Here is a 21015-nt window from a genome sequence, read left to right on the forward strand (position 1 = left end):
CAGGACAGGTGAATAGTTAGTAGGTCAAGTGTACTGTGAATCTAGGCCTCGGACGAGCCTAGATAACCTAAGTGATCACAACTGTTGGATTACGCCTCTTAAGTGCTGCAGAAATATTTAAATTCTATGAAATGGTTTTGATTAATTTCTAAAATAGCCACGAAGCTGAAGCTAAAAAGTCTGTATTCACACCCGAAAGGCCTGGTTGTGGCTGAATACAAGCAATTAGCTACACTGCCATTCGTGTAACGAGAATTGTAATCATGGAAGAGGCAAAAATGATTCTTACAGATAATTTCATTCCTATCAGCAGTTTCAATCCACTTTCACACTCAGGAATAAAACAAGGTTTTAAATATAATCATTTGTGAACTATGATTGTAAAGCCGAATGAATCGTTCTCTGTTCTGCAAATGATTTTAGCTTACCAATCGGATATAAGAACCACTTTGCTACTGGCCAATTCAGGGCAGCGAAATTTAAACCAAAGCAAATACGTTTAAGTAATACTGGCAAATGCGTTGTCGAGACTTAGCTATTGTTTAGTCTTGCTTCTTTATATAACAATGGACTCTGTGACTGGTATTTCGAACTGGAAAATGATTTTAAAAATTTTCAGGAATAACATTTAGATACGCTTTATTTCTTTTAAACGAACTAAACTTTAATGTGGCAGTGGTGATTTTACATCGCTAAGTGGCGTGGAGCTGACTGTTCGTATTTTACTATATTTACTATGCGGCAAAGGAAGCCAGAACTGCCTTCAATCAAAAACATGTGCATTTCTCCTTCGTTCTCGCCAGGTCCATTGCCCTCGATTGACCGACAGATATACATAGCGACAATCACCTCCACTTGTGGATCACACCATTAATCGGATATCTCTAGGCGCGTCCACCACATCCGATCGCTGGTAAAAGACTCCTGCTACTGCCTTACGAACGACTTACTTGCACTGCTCTTTTATCACTAACAGTATTTGCGTGCACATCCTGAGTATGCTTTAAGCCAGTTTTCTTTTAAATTTTTATTACTTATCATTAAGATACAGTAAATATAAATTTTCAGTTGTTGTGTGATTCTTCTATCTTAAGCGTACTATAATTGAGGATAGCGTTACACCAGACGCGTTTCGCTTTTATTGACGATGTACATCAATTGTAGTTCTATAACTAAAGCATACACAAAACGATTCTACATTTCTATTCTTATCAATTAAGAAGAGGTTTCTTTTATAAATGTGATGTAGTATTTACTTACGATGTTTATAACTACTTTGCAAGTACTTTTTGTATTACTTTTTGAAGTCATCAGGTTTTCCCCTCGTTGCTATCAGAGATTTTAATCGAAAAAAACATGGCTTTACTTTCAGTCTTGGTGATTTTTTAGCCCCTGGGTAGCCACTTTTTCTTTTGCAGCATCCGCGTTCTTTCCGCTTCACTTAATTTCATTCACGTTGTCTACACAGAAATTTTACTGTGGTGTCACCTGTTTTGCCCTCTGCTTTTGTGTGTAACGCTCTTAAACTGCAGTAAATTTAAGATAAAAACGTATGAAAGGTATAACTACTAAGGAAGGTGGCCGTCCAAGTAGAAATGTTGCTCTGCAAGGCAGAGCTGTTTACTTCACCAACTGGATCCTTCCTGCCATACAGAAACACCGAAAAATCTGTCTGCTACTACACTTATTAAGGAGGTAGTTTGTCAGGACTTTCGAAAACAAAGGAAGCTTTTTGCTTAACGTCCCGTCGACAACGAGCTCACTGAAGGAGCAGAAGCTCGACTAATGGAAGGAAATCGGCCTGTCCTTTCATAGAAACTATACCAACATCTGCTTTAAGTAATTAGGAAGAAACCACGGAAAAACGAAATCTGATTGGCTGGACGGGGATTTGGAACGTCGTCCTTCCGAGTGCGAGGCCTACGAGAGGAAAGGCCGCGGAGCGTACGTCACAGCACGCCACACTGCAGGTCTTACGAATAACGGCAGCCGTCTTTGGGAGGGAAGAGTAACTATTACAGACAAATTTAATAATTCTTAGCTGCGTTTTTAAATACGTACAAGCTCTCGATAGTACACAACAAAGTTAAGACCTTTAGTGGGTACCTTTCCATTGACATAATGATTTTCCATGGGGTCTGCACCGATCGAGGTGGCGCATTGGTTAGCACACTGGACTCGCTTTCGGAAGGACGACGATTCAAACCCGCGTCTGGCGATCCTGATTTAGGCTTTCCGTGATTTCCCTAAATCGCTCCAGGAAAATTCCGAGGTAATTCCTTTGAAAGGGCACGGCTGACTTCCTTCCCCATCCTTCCCTAATCCGATGGGACCGATAACATCGCTGTTTGGTCCCCTCCCTCAAATCAACCAACCATGGTCCAGAGACGAGCGTTCGCGAAGTATGACGGACAAGCCGACAAATGTGACGTCACAATTTTGTTGCGGGGTAGGGGGGGGGAGGGGGGTATTTTTTATGGGCCCCTTCAGAATGAGGCCTGTGTGCTGCCCCATGCGCCACATCGCTCGGTACGACTTCCGATTAGCAGTGTGTGTAACTAACATGTGACTGGAATCAACTAGTCATCCAAACAAACATAACTTTTATTGTAAATTGCATTTACATTTATAAACTCTCACCTCAAGAGCTTTGAGGAGCCGAGTAGTAAAGCCTTACAAAAAAATTGAAAATTATTGAAAAACTGTATTTATTAATCACTACGCATTTTAATTCTGTCACTTTACAGTATGTACCTACTGTTCATAGTGCGCTTGACTGAGAGAGAATAGTTTGTATGCGATGTGTACATACTGTTTTGCTGTCAGGCAGTAAACGTTCAATTTCATACGAATACTTGGATTTTTTCATTGGCTGGTAGCACGAGATAAGAAGACATCGCTAACTGAACGTAGAAGCTTTTAGAATCCAGTCATCTCGCATTTTCAGTCGCGAGGCGAATAGCTGCGAATAACGAGTCATCTTTTTATTTTTTCTGAGTCCTTAGTTGCTTCTATATTATTATTATGTTCTTGGAGACGTGGTTGCGCTATGCAACTAAATAAAAGGCTTTTTATTTTATAATATTCACGGTTCGTTTATTTTTGTCTGCAACGGAATCTCAGCAGACCGTAGTTCATGTTACATGTATCCATGTAATAAATGTGTTTTTAAGTATACCTTAACATAAATGTGTTTCCAGATATTTATTAATATTTGGAAACACATTATACTACATATGTTCAACAAATATGTAGTACAGACTATTGATGATGCTTCGCAGATAGAAGAAAGCGAAACGCATATGGCATAAAACCAAACAGCATTTTATTTACTCGCATAAAAGAACCACATCCAGGAAGACAATAATAATAAAAGGAAATAGTTTTGAGGTTTCATGACAGTTCTCGGTACACTTGCTATTTCTCCGTATTCATTACATGTCTGGGCGTTCTTCAAACCGATGCTGAATACATACATCCATCAGTGTGGTGGGTTGGGATGAGAATCAGTTTGCAAATATCAGATTTTTTATATTTTCTTTACCAGGAGGGGTGGGGGGTGGGGGGGAAGCTCCACTCCCCTGCCCCTAAATGGGTACGCCTTCTATTCACTTGGCGAACGAATAGAAAATTAAAGGAGTTAATTACATAAACCGAAATGTTTTAAGTATTTGACACCGTTACTTAGCTTCAGAGTAGGTGGCAGGTTCTTCTACTATCACAACAGCTAACTGGTCAAACATGTGGATTATATCCCTATAATATCATTCACAGCTACACAATCTTGACCCGATCTATCCTCTCTTATGGCAATACTGCATCTCTATCTGCCCACCAAAGTTCTGTCACTCCCTCCAAATCCTTGTACCTAAAACACTCCTCATTTTCTGCATCCGCTTACCTCCCCACCATATGGATTTTTCCCCGTCTCGCCGGCCAGAGTGGCCGAGCGGTTAAAGGCGCTACAGTCTGGAACCGCACGACCGCTACGGTCGCAGGTTCGAATCCTGCCTCGGGCATGGATGTGTGTGATGTCCTTAGGTTAGTTAGGTTTAAGTAGTTCTAAGTTCTAGGGGACTTATGACCACAGCAGTTGAGTCCCATAGTGCTCAGAGCCATTTGAACCATTTTTCCCCGTCTCGTTAAATACCCATCTCTCATCATTCACTTTTAACACCTGTCAACACGTACACAATCCGCAAACTCGACTCCAGCAACCATTTTACCTCCGCCCTAATTTCACCTCGTGTTACGCTGCGGCACCTATACCTACACATTCCACCAAACCTACACACGCTCCATAACGACTCCCAACGAAACGCCAACGGACTCCCTCTCCCAGTTATGAAATTCGCCCCGATATTTATCCATCCTATCAACTATAGATTTTTCCCACCTATCTCACCCCACATCAGGGCTCCTCTTTCGTTTTCCATCTTCCTCTATCTTTTTCCGCTCCATACAACATCCCTGCCTACACCTCAATCCCGTGCTCTCTTTCTGTCTTCCGACCATCCACCCCATCCTCATCTCCATAGATACAACCCAACATATTCCTATGCTTATACCCACATCCCACACCCTGCAACCCACAACACCTAACGTTTCCTTCAGGGCCTTGATAACCTTGCCTTTGAAAGCCCATAACAAACAAAAACACACACTCACACACACACACACACACACACACACACACACACACACACACACAAACACCATTTCCCTCCGCTATATATTTTCTCTAGTGCAGGTCCACCAATTTTTAATGAAACTGTAGTGCTTCTTTTTATTATTTATTATTATTATTCACATTTGGAAACTACTGGACCACGCGATGTACAACAATGGGTATTTAAAGGGTTTTGTTTTGGCTTTTCTTGGTGCTCATATTAGTTCCTTTGTCCTGTAACGGGCTTGTCTCCTTCTGTCTAAAGCTTTTTATGTCTTCTACATCAAGCTTCTTTTACTGCTCCAATCCATTTTATTGTGTCAAGTTTATCTTTACGCCGAGTTCGTAGATTTCCACAACTTGCCTAGCTAATCTTATTGGTTCCATTTTTTCAACATGCTCATAGAATTTTAACGTACTTTTTTTATATCTGAGTACGTGATGGTACTAGAGGTCGGTCGTTTGAGACATCACTAAACTTCCTTATGCTCATATGCATTAGTTGAATTGAGTGCAAAGGATTCATAAAAATGGCCCTCTACGCTAAAAGTGTTCATACTACCTGTTTGGGAAATAGTTACCATCATATCACCTTTTCTCGCCTTCCTGTTAATATTTCAATATTTCCTCTTCCCCGTACATCTTTTCACAAAAACTCCTTGTAATAACTCATTTCACATAAGGTACAGCATATTTTACCCTTGATTTACCTTAGTGTGTTTCTCCTTACTTAATATTTTTCATTCCTGCAGTATATCTTTGATCATTTGTCGGTTCATCAATATTGCACTGCTTCATTAACAGACCTCCGTTTGTCGTGCGTAATACTATGTATCCAAAACTTGTCTTTTTCTTATGGCCGGCCGCGGTGGTCTAGCGGTTCTAGGCGCTCAGTCCGGAACCGCGCGACTGCTACGGTCGCAGGTTCGAATCCTGCCTCGGGGATGGATGTGTGTGATGTCCTTAGGTTAGTTAGGTTTAAGTAGTTCTAAGTTCTAGGGGACTGATGACCACAGATGTTAAGTCCCGTAGTGCTCAGAGCCATTTTTTTCTTATGTATTGTCCACTTGGAATCCTTCATCTCGCAGATACTTTTCCTGCCAACAGACATGGTTCGATACAAATCCACATGATATTAATTTGCCATTGGGATCATTTAGCTTCAGTTTCGATTCATCATATAATTTTCATAGCTCGCTTCGTCATATAAGATCCCTAAATCGCCTCATTATCGCCATAGTCTCAGTGCTCCTTCGGTATTGGCAGCCACTAATTCTCTCTTCTTCATCATGCATATCACGTGACACAAAATAAATGCAACAATTTAAATCAACAAAGAATCATCAATATACCTACGCTTCTCGTTGACTTTAGGTGCTCGCCACCAGTGGTTTACTTAACTATTCTATTTCATATGTCGTCCACACTGTCTCCACGAATTAAACCTACATTATCGGAGTTCTCCCCACACAAAAACCACTAACATGTAACCCCGAGTAAAATTAACACGGGTACACTATTCTGTACCGTTAATATTGAGCTTAAACGTATATGATAACGGATCACGAGGCAAGTTGGTACGTCTCTGAACATTTTACTACTCTGGTTTCTCCTTGAATACGGAAGTACGTTCCCGTCGACTGCAAACATTATTTTTTTTTAATTGACGTACACAGAACTTTGAATTTGTCTGAATCTCTCATCGTTTTTACCTCCTCTCTCTTCAAATTTTACATTGTGGTCCCCACACTAGTCTTCTGTTCATGTTATTATCTACACTGCACTCTTTTTTACTTTGTTATACATTCTAATTTAAATAGCTCCACCATCTACAAAACTGAAAAATACTGCGCTTATGCAACAATTCAAATAGATTACCCCATGGGTCATCTTGATCATCATTGTCTCTTTCTTCATGGCGAAGGCCTCTCCTCTTCTTCATAGTTATAAACAGTGGTGCCGGATTACCTCTTCCTGTTCTTACGGTTTTGTCGCCACTTTCCGCCAGATTCACTATCCTAGTCCTTTTCTGGGTGTGGCAGCAACGCGTCCATAAATCTGACATCCGTTCGAGAGCGCAATGCACGCCACATATATCATCTCTTTATTGTCAGAATTACGTGTGGATATTCCTTTCCAATCTTCTTTATCATTTTCTCTACGCTTTTGCGGGATTACTCCCCCATTCTCTGACCGTAACCGCGGCTGTAAGGTGCCTTGCCACGGTTCGCGCGGCTAGCCCCGTCGGATGTTCGAGTCCTCCCTTGGGCATGGGTGTGTGTGTTGTCCTTAGCGTAAGTTAGTTTAAGTTAGATTAAGTAGTGTCTAAGCCTAGGGACCGATGACCTCAGCAGTTTGGTCTCACAGCACTTACCACAAATTTCCATTTGGTAACCGCAACGCGCAGCTAAAAATCCACTGAAATCAAATATATGAGAGACTGGACCAAATTCATACCCATATTATAGCTCGCGTACTCCATTTCCTCGGTGTCCGATTCGCCCGAGTAACATCTTCCCACTCTTCACAGTCGTCTTCATATTCGCTTTTGTCCTTTTTCCTTTTCCCCACTATCACCCTCACAATTTTCTGTTGCCGCAACATTCTTTTCCACAGTGTGCAACAGATCGTGGAGTACACTTGCTATAGCCTCTGCCTTTTTCGCCCATCATCATAACTCACATAATCCATGATTGGACAGCCCGCATCTCGTGGTCGTGCGGTAGCGTACTCGCTTCCTACGCCCGGGTTCCCGGGTTCGATCCCGGCGGGGTCAGGGATTTTCTCTGCCTCGTGATGGCTGGGTGTTGTGTGATGTCCTTAGGTTAGTTAGGTTTAAGTAGTTCTAAGTTCTAGGGGACTGATGACCATAGATGTTAAGTCCCATAGTGCTCAGAGCCTTTCTTTCATGATTGGACCTTTCTCTGCTTTTGTTTCTTCATTGTTCGCGGCTCCTCTTCGTGACCAAACACGCCTGTCTCGGTCTCTATGGCAATCGTAAAACCTAGCGATTCAAATTCCCTCTTTCTCGCTCTCTTCGAATCTTCTTTGAACTTCGACCGAATGTCTTGATCTTCAAATTTCACTGACGAGAACCTTTCACAAAAACGCCACACCACACGAAATCCGTTCCCAAGATAGCGTCTACACGATTTCGACCTGAACTCTTTCCGTTATGACTGCTCCTTTAAAAATATAATGGCTCCGTGCACCTTCATTACCCGCATGCTGAAAATAGGCCATACTCGTCTCCTACACATTTTTCCCGCACGGATACCGGACTCACTGAGTCTAAAATACACGCTATCACATTTCCAATCATCTCTATATCAGTTATCGGATAGGACGTGTTCACTTCATTATCAATTATGGTATCGGACATACTTCCTTCATTATCCTCTTCCCCTGACTGCGTCCTTCACAGCTTGTCAAAATCAATGAGAAATACTCATGCCAAGTCTGTGTATTCGATGGGCATGTCTGGAACGCTCTCCGCTAGTGAGCTTCACATGGTGTCATTTTGGTTGTTATTTAGCTGTGAATTTGGGTTGTGGATCTCCACAGTTCCCACTCGATAGGAATGACCTCCATCATTTCTCCTACTGTCGTGCCGACGCTCGTCTCGCCTGCTGCGTGGTAGCCAATGCTCTCGTTTCGCAAGGCTTTTTCATCATCCACCATCAAGCCTTGGAGTGTGCCTGTCTCTCCAATTTTGATTGTCGAGTTCACGCTGTTCCAAGGGTGGGGAGGGGGGGGGGGGAGGGGGGGCGGACGGACCGTTCTGCACAAATCACATGGGCTCCTGCAATTCCATATCCCTATAGTATCCTAATTCCTGTAAAGCTCCCTCAAATGCTTATACTTCCTTCATATTTCTTGCTGCAACTGTGGTTCTACACTGAATTCGGCATGGCAACTTTGAGATACAAATCCGTACCAGTTCCTGGTCGATCATACTGTGCGTCCGAATACTGTTTCCGACGGACCATTTCCTTAAAGTACTATATAGGGTTCTAGTAACTTGGAAACTCCAACAAGTGGACGAGTTACATCACCTTGTTCTGAATTCCGCATGTCAAAGTTTCTGAAATACAACCAAGCTGCTTGCAGCAGCCCGTTTTCAATCGGATTTTGCCTTACACCAAATAGAACGGAAAAGTTTTGAATAATATGAATTAATTAACTCAAAATTGTCACAAAGGGATAAAGTGATGGATGATATCTTTGTATATAAAAGGGTTAGAAGTCAGTGCGATATGTAGTACTATGTATGATAAATAGAAAGTAACTAACTGTTATTGGGGTAAAATCCATGGCCACTTTTTCCGACGAGTAGTATCGCTATTTTTAACCCATCGGGCACGTTGTCGGTATTAGCGGTTTACACATGAACCTATGAAACCGAAAGAAACAAAAAGGAATTGAATTTCTAGTCCAAAAGACGCTGTTCCAAAGTATTACTCGACGTATAAGTGAAGTAACAAGAATAATATAAATCAATTGCCTTGTCTCAGACGACAAAAGATCGGAAACGTTTTTACTATAAAATGTCGGAACGAGCTGCCTCTCTAAAAGTGACTGACAACAATATTAGTGAACACTATAACTATTCTGACAGAACAGTAACACTGATCAGAGCAAAAAAATAGGCAAAGGTCGCTTTTGCTGCCGTGAGTACTTCACCCGTACTACTGTTCGTATCTTCGTAACGAACAAAATTGCAAGAAAGGTAATCGTGCTGGTTAAAGAACGACTGCCGGAAAGCCTCCATACGCGCTCGAATGTCTCTAATTTTACATTCGTGATCTCCTCTGGAGGTATAAGTAGAGGGAATCAATATATTCGATACCTCATCCAGAAACGCACCCTCCCGAAACCTGGACAGCAAGCTACACCGCGATGCAGAGCGCGTCTCTTGCAGAGTCTGCAGCTTGAGTTTGCTAAACATCTCCGTAACGCTATCACGCTTACCAAATAACCCTGTGACGAAACGCGCCGCTCTTCTTTGGATCTTCTCTATCCCCTCCATCAACCCGACCTGGTACAGATCTCACACTGATGAGCAATACTCAAGTATAGGTCGAACGAGTGTTTTGTAAGCCACCTCCTTTGTTGATGGACTACATTTTCTAACGACTCTCCCAATGAATCTCAACCTGGCACCCGCCTTAAAAATGGTTCAAATGGTTCTGAGCACTATGAGACTTAACATCTATGGTCATCAGTCCCCTAGAACTTAGAACTACTTAAACCTAACTAACCTAAGGACACCATACACATCCATGCCCGAGACAGGAGTCGAACCTGCGACCGTAGCGGTCACGCGGTTCCAGACTGTAGCGCCTAGAACCGCTCGGCCACTTCGGCCGGCATTTTACAGAAGTAACTGCTACCATTGTTTGTTCCGCTATCATATAATCATACAACAAAGGATCCTTCTTTCTATGTATTCGCAATACATTACATTTGTCTATGTTAAGGGTCAGTTGCCACTCCCTGCACCTAGTGCCTACCCCTTGCAGATATTCCTGCATTTCGCTGCAATTTTCTAATGCTGCAACTTCTCTGCATACTACAGCATCATCCGTCGAAAAGCCGCATGGAACTTCGCTTTCATGCCTTTATGTCTGTTGGGCAGAAATTTTGCGATTGATTTTAAACTAAATTCTAGCGGACGGGCATGGCTGAGCAAAGTGAGGGAGGAAGAGAACATGTTCTCTATTGCTTGTCTAGCCCGATTTACAGGGTGTTTCAAAAATGACCGGTATATTTGAAACGCAATAAAAACTAAACGAGCAGCGATAGAAATACACCGTTTGTTGCAATATGCTTGGGACAACAGTACATTTTCAGGCAGACAAACTTTCGAAATTACAGTAGTTACAACTTTCAACAACAGATAGCGCTGCGGTCTGGGAAACTCTATAGTACGATATTTTCCACATATCCACCATGCGTAGCAATAATATGGCGTAGTCTCTAAATGAAATTACCCGAAACCTTTGACAACGTGTCTGGCGGAATGGCTTCACATGCAGATGAGATGTACTGCTTCACCTGTTCAATTGTTTCTGGATTCTGGCGGTACACCTGGTCTTTCAAGTGTCCCCACAGAAAGAAGTCACAGGGGTTCATGTCTGGCGAATAGGGAGGCCAATCCACGCCGCCTCCTGTATGTTTCGGATAGCCCAAAGCAATCACACGATCATCGAAATATTCATTCAGGAAATTAAAGACGTCGGCCGTGCGATGTGGCCGGGCACCATCTTGCATAAACCACGAGGTGTTCGCAGTGTCGTCTAAGGCAGTTTGTACCGCCAAAATTCACGAAGAATGTCCAGATAGCGTGATGCAGTAATCGTTTCGGATCTGAAAAATGGGCCAATGATTCCTTTGGAAGAAATGGCGGCCCAGACCAGTACTTTTTGAGGATGCAGGGACGATGGGACAGCAACATGGGGCTTTTCGGTTCCCCATATGCGCCAGTTCTGTTTATTGACGAAGCCGTCCAGGTAAAAATAAGCTTCGTCAGTAAACCAAATGCATATCGCCGTCATCAATCCTGTGCACTATATCGTTAGCGAATGTCTCTCGTGCAGCAATGGTAGCGGCGCTGAGGGGTTGCCGCGTTTGAATTTTATATGGATAGAGGTGTAAACTCTGGCGCATGAGACGATACGTGGACGTTGGCGTCATTTGGACCGCAGCTGCAACACGGCGAACGGAAACCCGAGGCCGCTGTTGGATCACCTGCTGCACTAGCTGCGCGTTGCCCTCTGTGGTTGCTGTACGCGGTCGCCCTACCTTTCCTACACGTTCATCCGTCACGTTCCCAGTCCGTTGAAATTTTTCAAACAGATCCTTTATTGTATCGCTTTTCGGTCCTTTGGTTACATTAAACCTCCGTTGAAAACTTCGTCTTGTTGCAACAACACTGTGTTCTAGGCGGTGGAATTCCAACACCAGAAAAATCCTCTGTTCTAAGGAATAAACCATGTTGTCTACAGCACACTTGCACGTTGTGAACAGCACACGCTTACAGCAGAAAGACGACGTACAGAATGGCGCACCCACAGACTGCGTTGTCTTCTATATCTTTCACATCACTTGCAGCGCCATCTGTTGTTGAAAATTGTAACTACTGTAATTTCGAAAGTTTGTCTGCCTGAAAATGTACTGTTGTCCCAAGCATATTGCAACAAACGGTGTATTTCTATCGCTGCTCGTTTAGTTTTTATTGCCGTTTCAAATATACCGGTCACTTTTGAAACACCCTGTAAAAACGTGGTATATTAAAAATTTATTTTTATCTAAACAATTATTTTATTTACCTTCTGGACAAAAAGTCATTGGGAGGCAATATAAATGGGAAGCCCTGTATACTGTGAGGTACATATGCATCACACAATGTGCTTTAGTGAAATTATTGTATATAGCTATAGACGTGACGAATGTTAGAGGGAAAAGCGTGCTTTGTGTTGCAGGCAATGGCGTGGTGGACGTGCTGGAGGCGGCGCTGTTGAGCGCTCTGCCGCGAGGCGTCAACCGCACGGAGGGCAGGTGCCCGGGCGCGGGAGCCTACCACATCAGCAAGCACGCGCTCAGCAGCGTCCACACCGCAGAGCTCTTCCCGGAAGGCTTCCCCAAGGACTTCTCCATCCTCATGACCACACGCCTGCAGCCCGGTGAGTCTCACTCTCCTAAATGTTCACTGTTTTTCCTTATAACACGCCTATTCGGCGCAGTGCAACGTCCGACTAAACACACGTACACACACGTCACGGTTATATGCCCCTGTGTCCACAGAGGACAACTGTTACTAATCTAGTACGACAAATGTTTCAGTTTAGGAACCCTGTGGACCGCGCGCTAAAGCCATCCCTGCACTAGGCGTATATTCCACCTTATTGCCCAGCCGTCTTCTCTGTTTCACCTGCACTGCTTAATTTGATCGTTATTCCCCATTCGTCTGATAAGAGTATCTGAAGACTGTAATGGTACTTGAATTACGTAACCATTACGGCACCTCACCTGAACCTCTCGATACCAGTAATATTCTACTGTGTTTCTGTAAAGTAGTTGACATATTTCTGAGACAACATTCAGATTTGATTTCATAAATGTAGAAGTACTTTGATTCATCGATATGTTTATATTGCAATGATATTATTCTTGTGTGTATTCTTTCATTTGTCACTATGATCTTTGACGTACTTGTAACTCTGATTTTTGGGCGCATAAGCGATTATTAGTTAGTTAGGGAGTCGGACCTTGAAAAAGTCAAGTCTTGGACGTCATGTTGGAAAGACGCATATTGTAGACAGTTTATAAAATGTGAACTTTAACAGTGAGGAAGATGTTTTGAAGTATGTTTTGTATTGTGAAGTGATGTTTTGTGTGTTACGTGATATTGCAACAAAAGCAATAAAAAGGAAGTGTAACTTAAATTCGGAGTGCTGATTACTTTTTTACATCACCATTGTCCTGCAAAAATGTAATCTTCAAGAATGGTTTGTGAAACACATCTATAAAACTTTTGAATATAGCAGAATAAAACCTAGGCCTCTTTGCATCCGAGCCTGCAATCATCACCACCTACATTTTTTACGATTGAGCCACTATTTTACAACGAGACCAGCGTGGGAAACACGAAAAGATGAGTGCCTAATTTATTCATTATTACATGAAATGACTTTATTAACTGTGCTCTAATGACACCTGTCACATAATAACTTTGTTGTTGCCCGAAAATGCAGTATTTAGCAGCATGAGCAACACCACAATCATTATTAAATTTTGACCTTTGTTGTGGTAGCGTTGTTAGAAGACGTTTTCTAATTTATCGAAGAAACCTAAAATAAATTTCTCAAAACAGTGTTTTCTCTGAATAGCTACACGTATGATTCTCATTTTTTTCATTACTATACGGACATCCCATCTTTCGTCGAAGTCCTTCTAGGCTCATATCGAAAACATAGAGGATAATTCAGCGTATTATGCATATATCGAGACAGATCTGCACATATAACCGACTGGTTAAGGCACTATATTCACATGCGGGAAGTGCAAGGCTTAAAATCCCGTCCAACTGTCCTAACTTAGGTTTTCCGTAGATATGATAAATTGCTTAAGTTGAAGACAGAAAAGGTTACTTTGGAAAGATTTCTCATATGTCCTGCATTTACACCTCCGACCACTAATGATCACGTCGTAGAAGTTACGTTAAATGAAGAAAGAGCACTGAGCCACACTTGGATCGAATCTGATACCCACCCCCCTCTTTTTCCCACATAAATCATAATTATACAATTTCTGGTACATCGTGGATGTGATATCGAAAATAGCTAAAGGAAAGAAAATCTCAAACCGACCGAGGCGGCTATTAAACATAAAGAGAGAGTTTCACGAAGACGATAATAGAACAAGATCATATTGAAATGTCTTCAAGGAGATGTGAGAACAATCAATGAAAATATGATAAGTGGTATAGCAATAAACAAGAACACGAAGAAGACAGCACATTTCATCAGTAAGATAGAAACAGGAGAATAATTAGTAATAGAGACAATTGTACAAGCATTCCAAATCTTCTTGTAATGTTCACATCGTGCAAGAGATGAGTTAGAATCAGACATGGTCAATAACGAATATAAATTCATGCTAGAAATTATGCGTGATGAGATATACAAAGGCATTGCCGTTATGAGAAAAGGAAAATGCAGCTGGAAATGACGGAATTTCAACATGATTAAAGCCGGAGGAAAGGTAATCCTTGAGATCTTCTATAGCGTAGAAGAATTTCTATTACTGTAAGGTGTAAAAGGTGGGGCTTAGGACTTACTAACGTCCAGAATGTAGCCACATGCTCAAATAGATCTGCGATGAGAATCTAAAATGACTCGTTTCGCATCATTAAGATCTATCGTGCAAATTGATCCTTGTAACTTGAAACAACCAAACTAAGTACAAAAGGAACTTGTAAAACTGTCTGGAGAATGTCTCCCGAGGAAGACAGTTCGACGTCACGAGAAAGGAGACATAAAAAAGTGTAGACATTTTACCCTCCTGTCAGTGAAGCTTAAGATATTAGCTACAATTGTCGCCAACCATATAGTAGATCATCAGTCCCCTAGAACTTATAACTACTTAAACCTAACTAACCTAAGGACATCACACACATCCTTGCCCAAGGCAGGATTCGAACCTGCGACCGTAGCAGTCGCGCGGTTCCAGACTGTAGCGCCTAGAACCGTTCGGACACTCCGGCTGGCAAATAAGATCAAGCTGGCTTTAGCAGTGTGTATTCAGTGGACTATATGCAAGCCATCAACGAAATAATGGGACAGATAACTGAATATGAATGACCACTTTGTCTCGGATTTATAGTTTTAGATAAAGCTTTTGACTCAGAGCGAACAAAATCTGTATTAACAGACCTAGATAAAGAAGGCATTCACTCAACCTACGTTACTACACTGAAGAATACATTCATTAAACTGGAAATAGGAAGGCTGAATGTGAGTTAATAAAATATTCTCAACCACCTTCGTCTTGAGGATTACATCCTACTGCTTGTTGTAGTGCAAATAACGAAGAAGTTGATACAGCAAATTTGAAAGTAAGCTTGAATGTTAATTTAACAGAATTACTCAGTATGTGACCAAGATATGGAAAATAAAATAGTATAAATGAGGAAAGAAGTCCCAGAATCAGTTGATGAGTTCTTGTATTTAGGGCAGTTGAAGAGGACGACCGTATGAGAAGCACAACTGGAAAGTAAAAAGGCCTGGAATTTTCAGTATCGAGCTACCAGCGTGTCTGAGAAAGAAGGTTTACAAAGTCTGTAAAAGGTCTATATCCAACAGTGGTTGTCAAACGTCTGAAGATGATGACTTAAAGGGATAAAATACTGAATTTCGTAAAAAAAATCCTAAATATGTTGTTTCGTATACGCACTGTTATAATACGAAAGGGTTTCGTGAAATTCAAAAGATAAATGTAGGAAACATATAATTAGTTCAACTGAATGTAAATATTGAAGGAAGAGTGCGTGAATCATATTGCAAAACAACTTGAGACAGGACTGAGAAATGTGGTGAAGGGAAATCGGGCACAAAACGTGACTCTCGGTGGGAAAGCACATGGAAGTTTGAAAGAAGAAACAATTCTGAAATTGACTCATTATTATACGCACATCAAAAAAAGTTTTGCATCACCCCGGTTCTGGCAGAACTCCTGAAGATAGACATTGACTGTGGATACTGTATCACAGACACAGTCCCTTTGACTGTTCAGAGATGTCACTAAAGCCGCCCAAAGATGTAAACAACAATGCATGAGCAGCTCCTATTAGACGGAGGGCGTCCGACAGCCGATCAGTTCCAGTCATTCCACTAAGAAGGAGGTACATGGCTCGTGTTTTCTGTAGTTCAACTGTGCCTAGACGGTCAGTACCGCAGTTCGATCGCGTCAGCATTGTTACTTTGTGCCAGGAAGGGCTCTCAACAAGGGAAGTGTCCAGGCGTCTCGGAGTGAACCAAAGCGTTGTTGTTCGGACATGGAGGAGATGCAAAGAGACAGGAACTGTTGATGACGTGCCTCGCGCAGGCCGCCCAAGGGTTACTACTCCAGTGGATGACCGCTATCTACGGAATATACTTGGAGGAACCGTGACAGCAACGCCACCATGATGAATAATGCTTTCGTGCAGTCACAGGACGTCGTGTTACGATTCAAATTGTGCGCAATAGGCTGCATAGGCTGCATTATGCGCAGCTTCCCTCTCAACGTCCATGGCGAGGTCCATCTTTGCAACCATGACACCATGCAGCGTGGTGCAGATGGACCCAACAACTTGCCGAATGGACAGCTCAGGATTGGCATCACGTTCTCTTCACCGTTGAGTGTCGTATATGCCTTCAAACACAATCGTCGTAGACGTGCAGCAAGGTGGAGGTTCCCTGCTGTTTTGGGGTGGCATTATGTGGGACCGACGTTCGCCGCTGGTGGTCATAGAAGGCGCCGTAATGGCTGTACGATACGTGAATGCCATCCTCCGACCGATAGTGCAATCATATCGGCAGCATACAGGCGAGGCATTAGTGTTCATAGACGACAATTCGCGCCCCCATCGTGCACATCTTGTGAATGACTTCCTTCAGGATAACGACGACATCGCTCGACTAGAGTGTCCAACATGTTCTCCAGACATGAATCCTATCGAACATGCCTGGTATAGATTGAAAAGGGCTATTTATGGACGACGTGACCCACGAACCACTCTGAGGGATATACGCCGAATCGCCGTTGAGGAGTGGGACAATCTGGACCAACAGTGCCTTGATGAACTTTTGGATAGTATGCGACGATGAAGACAGGCATGCATCAAGGCAAGAGGACGTGCTACTGTGTATTCGATGTACCGGTGTGTCAGCAATCTGGACCACCAGCTCTGGAGGTCTCGCTGTATGACGGTACAACATGCAATGTGTGGTTTTCATGAACAATAAAAATGGCGGAAATGATGTTTATGTTGATCTCTATTCCAAATTTCTCTACAAGTTCCGGAGCTCTCGGAACCGAGCTGATGTCAAACTTTTTTTATGTGTGTAGAAGAGCCATTGTTGAAAATGCTCCAGAGACTACGGCAATGAAGAGTGCAATCTACGCAACATTGTACCACTGCATAAGCACTGATGACAAACCACAAAACATGAAGTATCCAAAAGGCGAGAATTCTTGGTGATTCTTTAATCGTGCTCTAGCCAAAGGAGAACAAACAGAAACACACAAAACTGCTATCCATAGTGCTCTGAGACCAGCTGTTGTTGTTACAATGATAAATGTTTATCAGAGACTGGCATCTGATATAGTTCTCTCCAGATGCACTGCTGGAAAGACTCAAAATGCAAATGAGTGTTTACATAGTATAATCTGACAAAAGTGTCCAAAGAATGTATTTATATCGAAAAGAAAAGTAGAACTATCTGTGACAGAAGCCGTTTCACAGTTCAATCAAATGTGCTATCTGTTGTGACTTGGCAAGACAGCCAAGCCACTATGAGGTAGCCGAAAGGCACGCGTTTAAGCTCACACAGGCTGGCGTGAGGTCTGGAACAGTTAGAGGAATAGAGACTAGTAAAAAAAGTACGTAGCTTCTGGAATACTTAACTTTAATCCATAATTGGTAAACATCGGTCTGACGGTACATGCATCACAAGATAAATAGCAAATGATAATGGCGCCTTGCTAGGTCGTAGCAAATGACGTAGCTGAAGGATATGCTAACTATCGTCTCGGCAAATGAGAGTTTAATTTGTCAGTGAACCATCGCTAGCAAAGTCGCCTGTACAACTGGAGCGAGTGCTAGGACGTCTCTCTAGACCTGCCGTGTGGCGGCCCTCGGTCTGCAATCACTGATAGTGGCGACACGCGGGTCCGACGTATACTACCGGACCGCGGCCGATTTAAAGGCTACCACCTAGCAAGTGTGGTGTCTGGCGGTGACACCACACTATCTGACAGAAGCAGCAAGAACAACAGAGACCACTCCACTGCCAGCAATAAGGACTTGAAGGAGTGAAATGAAAGACGAGCGAAGAAGGAAGCAAAAGGCTAAACGGTTCCTAGAATCTGAAAAAAGACGACGACATGCATTAAAATTGACGACCATACAAGCGGAGGTAGCTCAAAAAAGAACAAATTACAGCCCAGGTGTACTGAAGTGCAAGGACCTGGGAATGATTCTGTTGCGTAGCTTTAATTGCACGTCTCTCTAATTTGTGAAATTTAACATTCAAATATAAGTTTTTCATCGTAAATATTCCCTAAATGTAATGAAACTTTTTGAGATAGCTCTTACTATCAGTAGTAACAGTCTTGAGTATAATTAAGAAAAAAAGGTTTAGAAAAGAAAATATTGATATGTGAATATCTTGATTATTTCAATAAAAATATTCAGAACTTTGAAAATTAATTTTAATGACGCCGTAAAAGATATTCACTAAAACTTACACAGAACTGTTTGTCTATATTATTAAAAACAGAGTAAAATTTTTCAAGCTCATTCAAGTAAATTTACTGTATAAAAGAAGATTTTTTTAAAAAAACCTTCAAAATAAAATACTAATTTCTCAAAAACGGTTGGATAGATTGAGTTATAACTTTGTAGTTATATTTAACAATATGCAAAAATTATATGTTGAAAATTTGAGACCAGTTGATTAATTAGGGAAAAGTTTCATTTTTTACTAGACTATCCCATTAAGTTGTGTTTTGCGCTGCAGTTGACTCTTGATACGTCAGCTATTAGTTGTATTACAGTACCTGCAACTACAACTACCGATATAATTCAAACTCGCACACCACCTACAACGACAACTCTAGCAGCTGTTGCTAATGCTACTAATATTACTATTATTGTTGGCTATTATTGTGAGCTAAATATTCTATGATGACTCCAAGTTGTCATCCTAAGCACAAGTGCTTGCTGCAATAATGACGCTGGAATGTAAGGGGAAGTGTCGCCGTTGAGTGATAGTAGAATGATACAGAGTGGCTAAGACAGAATTTTTCTTGGTGTGGTATATAGCAGCTTGCTAAAAATGTATGTTAATGAAGACGAGCAGGAAAAACAATTGTGCAACGTTCGATTAAAGTATTAGTGGTGTGCTGTTTGAAGCAGTGACTTCGATGTAATATCTAAGCGTATCGTTGCAAAGCGGTATGAAGTGGCACGAGTACAAATAGAGCAGTTGTGCAACCCATACTTGAGTACTGCTCGAGTGTTTGTAGCTGATCTATAAAGCAGACCACAAAGAGATCAGTTGTGCAACCAGTTCTTGAATACTGCTCGAGTGGTTGGGATTCCCACCAGATCTGATTAAAGGAAGTAATGGAAACAATTGAGATGCGTGCTGCTAGATTTCTTACCGGAAGGTCCGATCAACATGCGAGTATTTACGGAAATGCTTCGTGAAATCAAATGGGAATCCCTGGATAACGACGTTCTTTTCGAGGAACACTATTGCCAAAGTTTAGAGAACCAGCATTTGCGACTAACTGCAGAACGATTCTACTACAAACAACATCTCGCGTAAGGAGGGCGAGGACAAGATAAAAGAAATTACGGCTCGTACAGTAGCACATAGACAGTCCACGAGGTGTAAAATATTCGCAATACCGATTTACAACCATCCAGGAAATATTTATTTTGTTATAGACCTAGTCATGGACTACAAAAAAATTATTAATCAGGTAGTTGATTTAGGTCATTGTGACCATTTTCACACCCAAAAGAATAGCATAAAACGGCAGCTTGATGTACAATGGCTCCAAATTACATAAAATATAGAACCTGAAATCGTTATTAGCAAGCATGACAGCATTCCCGTACCTGAATTAATCTAGTACACTAATTATGTAAAGTAATGGATTCAATCAGGCAGGGAAATGCTTTCATTTTTGCTAATATGATTTCTGATTCCATATTACAGTATCAAGAATCATTATTAGCAAGTATGACAGCATTTCCGTAGCTGGTGAATACAGTACACGGATTATCTAATGTACTGGCTTCACTCAGGTACGAAAATGCTGTTATTTTTGATAATAATAATTTCTGATTCTATATTTTATTTAATTTGGAGACAATGTACATCAAGCTAGCTTTGTGTATTATTTTTTTCGGTCTGAGGACGGCCGTAGCTGGTCGAAATGAACTAGCTGATTAATAAAAATTTTTGTGGATTTATAACAAAATCGTTTTTCCCTCGCTAAATTTTCGAGTGTAACAGGAAAGGAAATGACTAGTCATGTTAAAAGGTACCCTCCGCCATGCATCGTATGGTAGCTTGCGGGGTATTTATAAAGATGCAGCTGTAGAAAAAGTAGCATAAATACAATTCCTTCTGCTTATGGCTTTTAGAAACAAACGCAGAGTATTGTGTTGTGTATGGTATAAGGTACAGTAGAACATCAGAGACAGAGATGTTCACAGCATATATGAAAGCTCTGTTAACAGCTAAAAATGTCTTCCTATACCCGATGGATGTACCGCATTTCCTAGCTGCACGTGGTAACGCCGTATATTCCAGTTGTTATAATTAAAACTCTCTCAGTTGGATAGCTTAACGGCCTGGGAGCAACAACACTTACTCATCCAAGCAGGCAGTGTTTTGCCCAGCGAGACCATGACCTCAGAAAACGTTTGTCAACACGAAGCTTTACCGAAAATAGCTTCGTGATAACTAAAATAAAGGAGGAATTGTTTGAAAAGGTTTCACTCTCTCATATTAATAAAGGTCTCCTATTAATAGTAGCCCTTGGAAGTCGGTGAAACGTTCCAG

The 21015-nt window shown here is 41.7% G+C and overlaps 1 protein-coding gene across 1 annotated transcript in view; it reads left to right on the forward strand.

Moving 5' to 3' along the window:
• Positions 1 to 21015, forward strand: part of LOC126469929 (collagen alpha-1(XI) chain-like) — a 546479-nt gene that overhangs the window by 229006 nt on the left and 296458 nt on the right. The window contains exon 2 of the mRNA XM_050097326.1: positions 12154 to 12354. Coding sequence (XP_049953283.1) covers positions 12154 to 12354 — 201 coding nt within the window. The remainder of the gene's footprint in view (positions 1 to 12153; positions 12355 to 21015) is intronic.

Source organism: Schistocerca serialis, chromosome 3 (assembly GCF_023864345.2).
Source record: "Schistocerca serialis cubense isolate TAMUIC-IGC-003099 chromosome 3, iqSchSeri2.2, whole genome shotgun sequence".
In the NCBI taxonomy this organism is placed as follows: Eukaryota; Metazoa; Arthropoda; class Insecta; order Orthoptera; family Acrididae; genus Schistocerca; species Schistocerca serialis.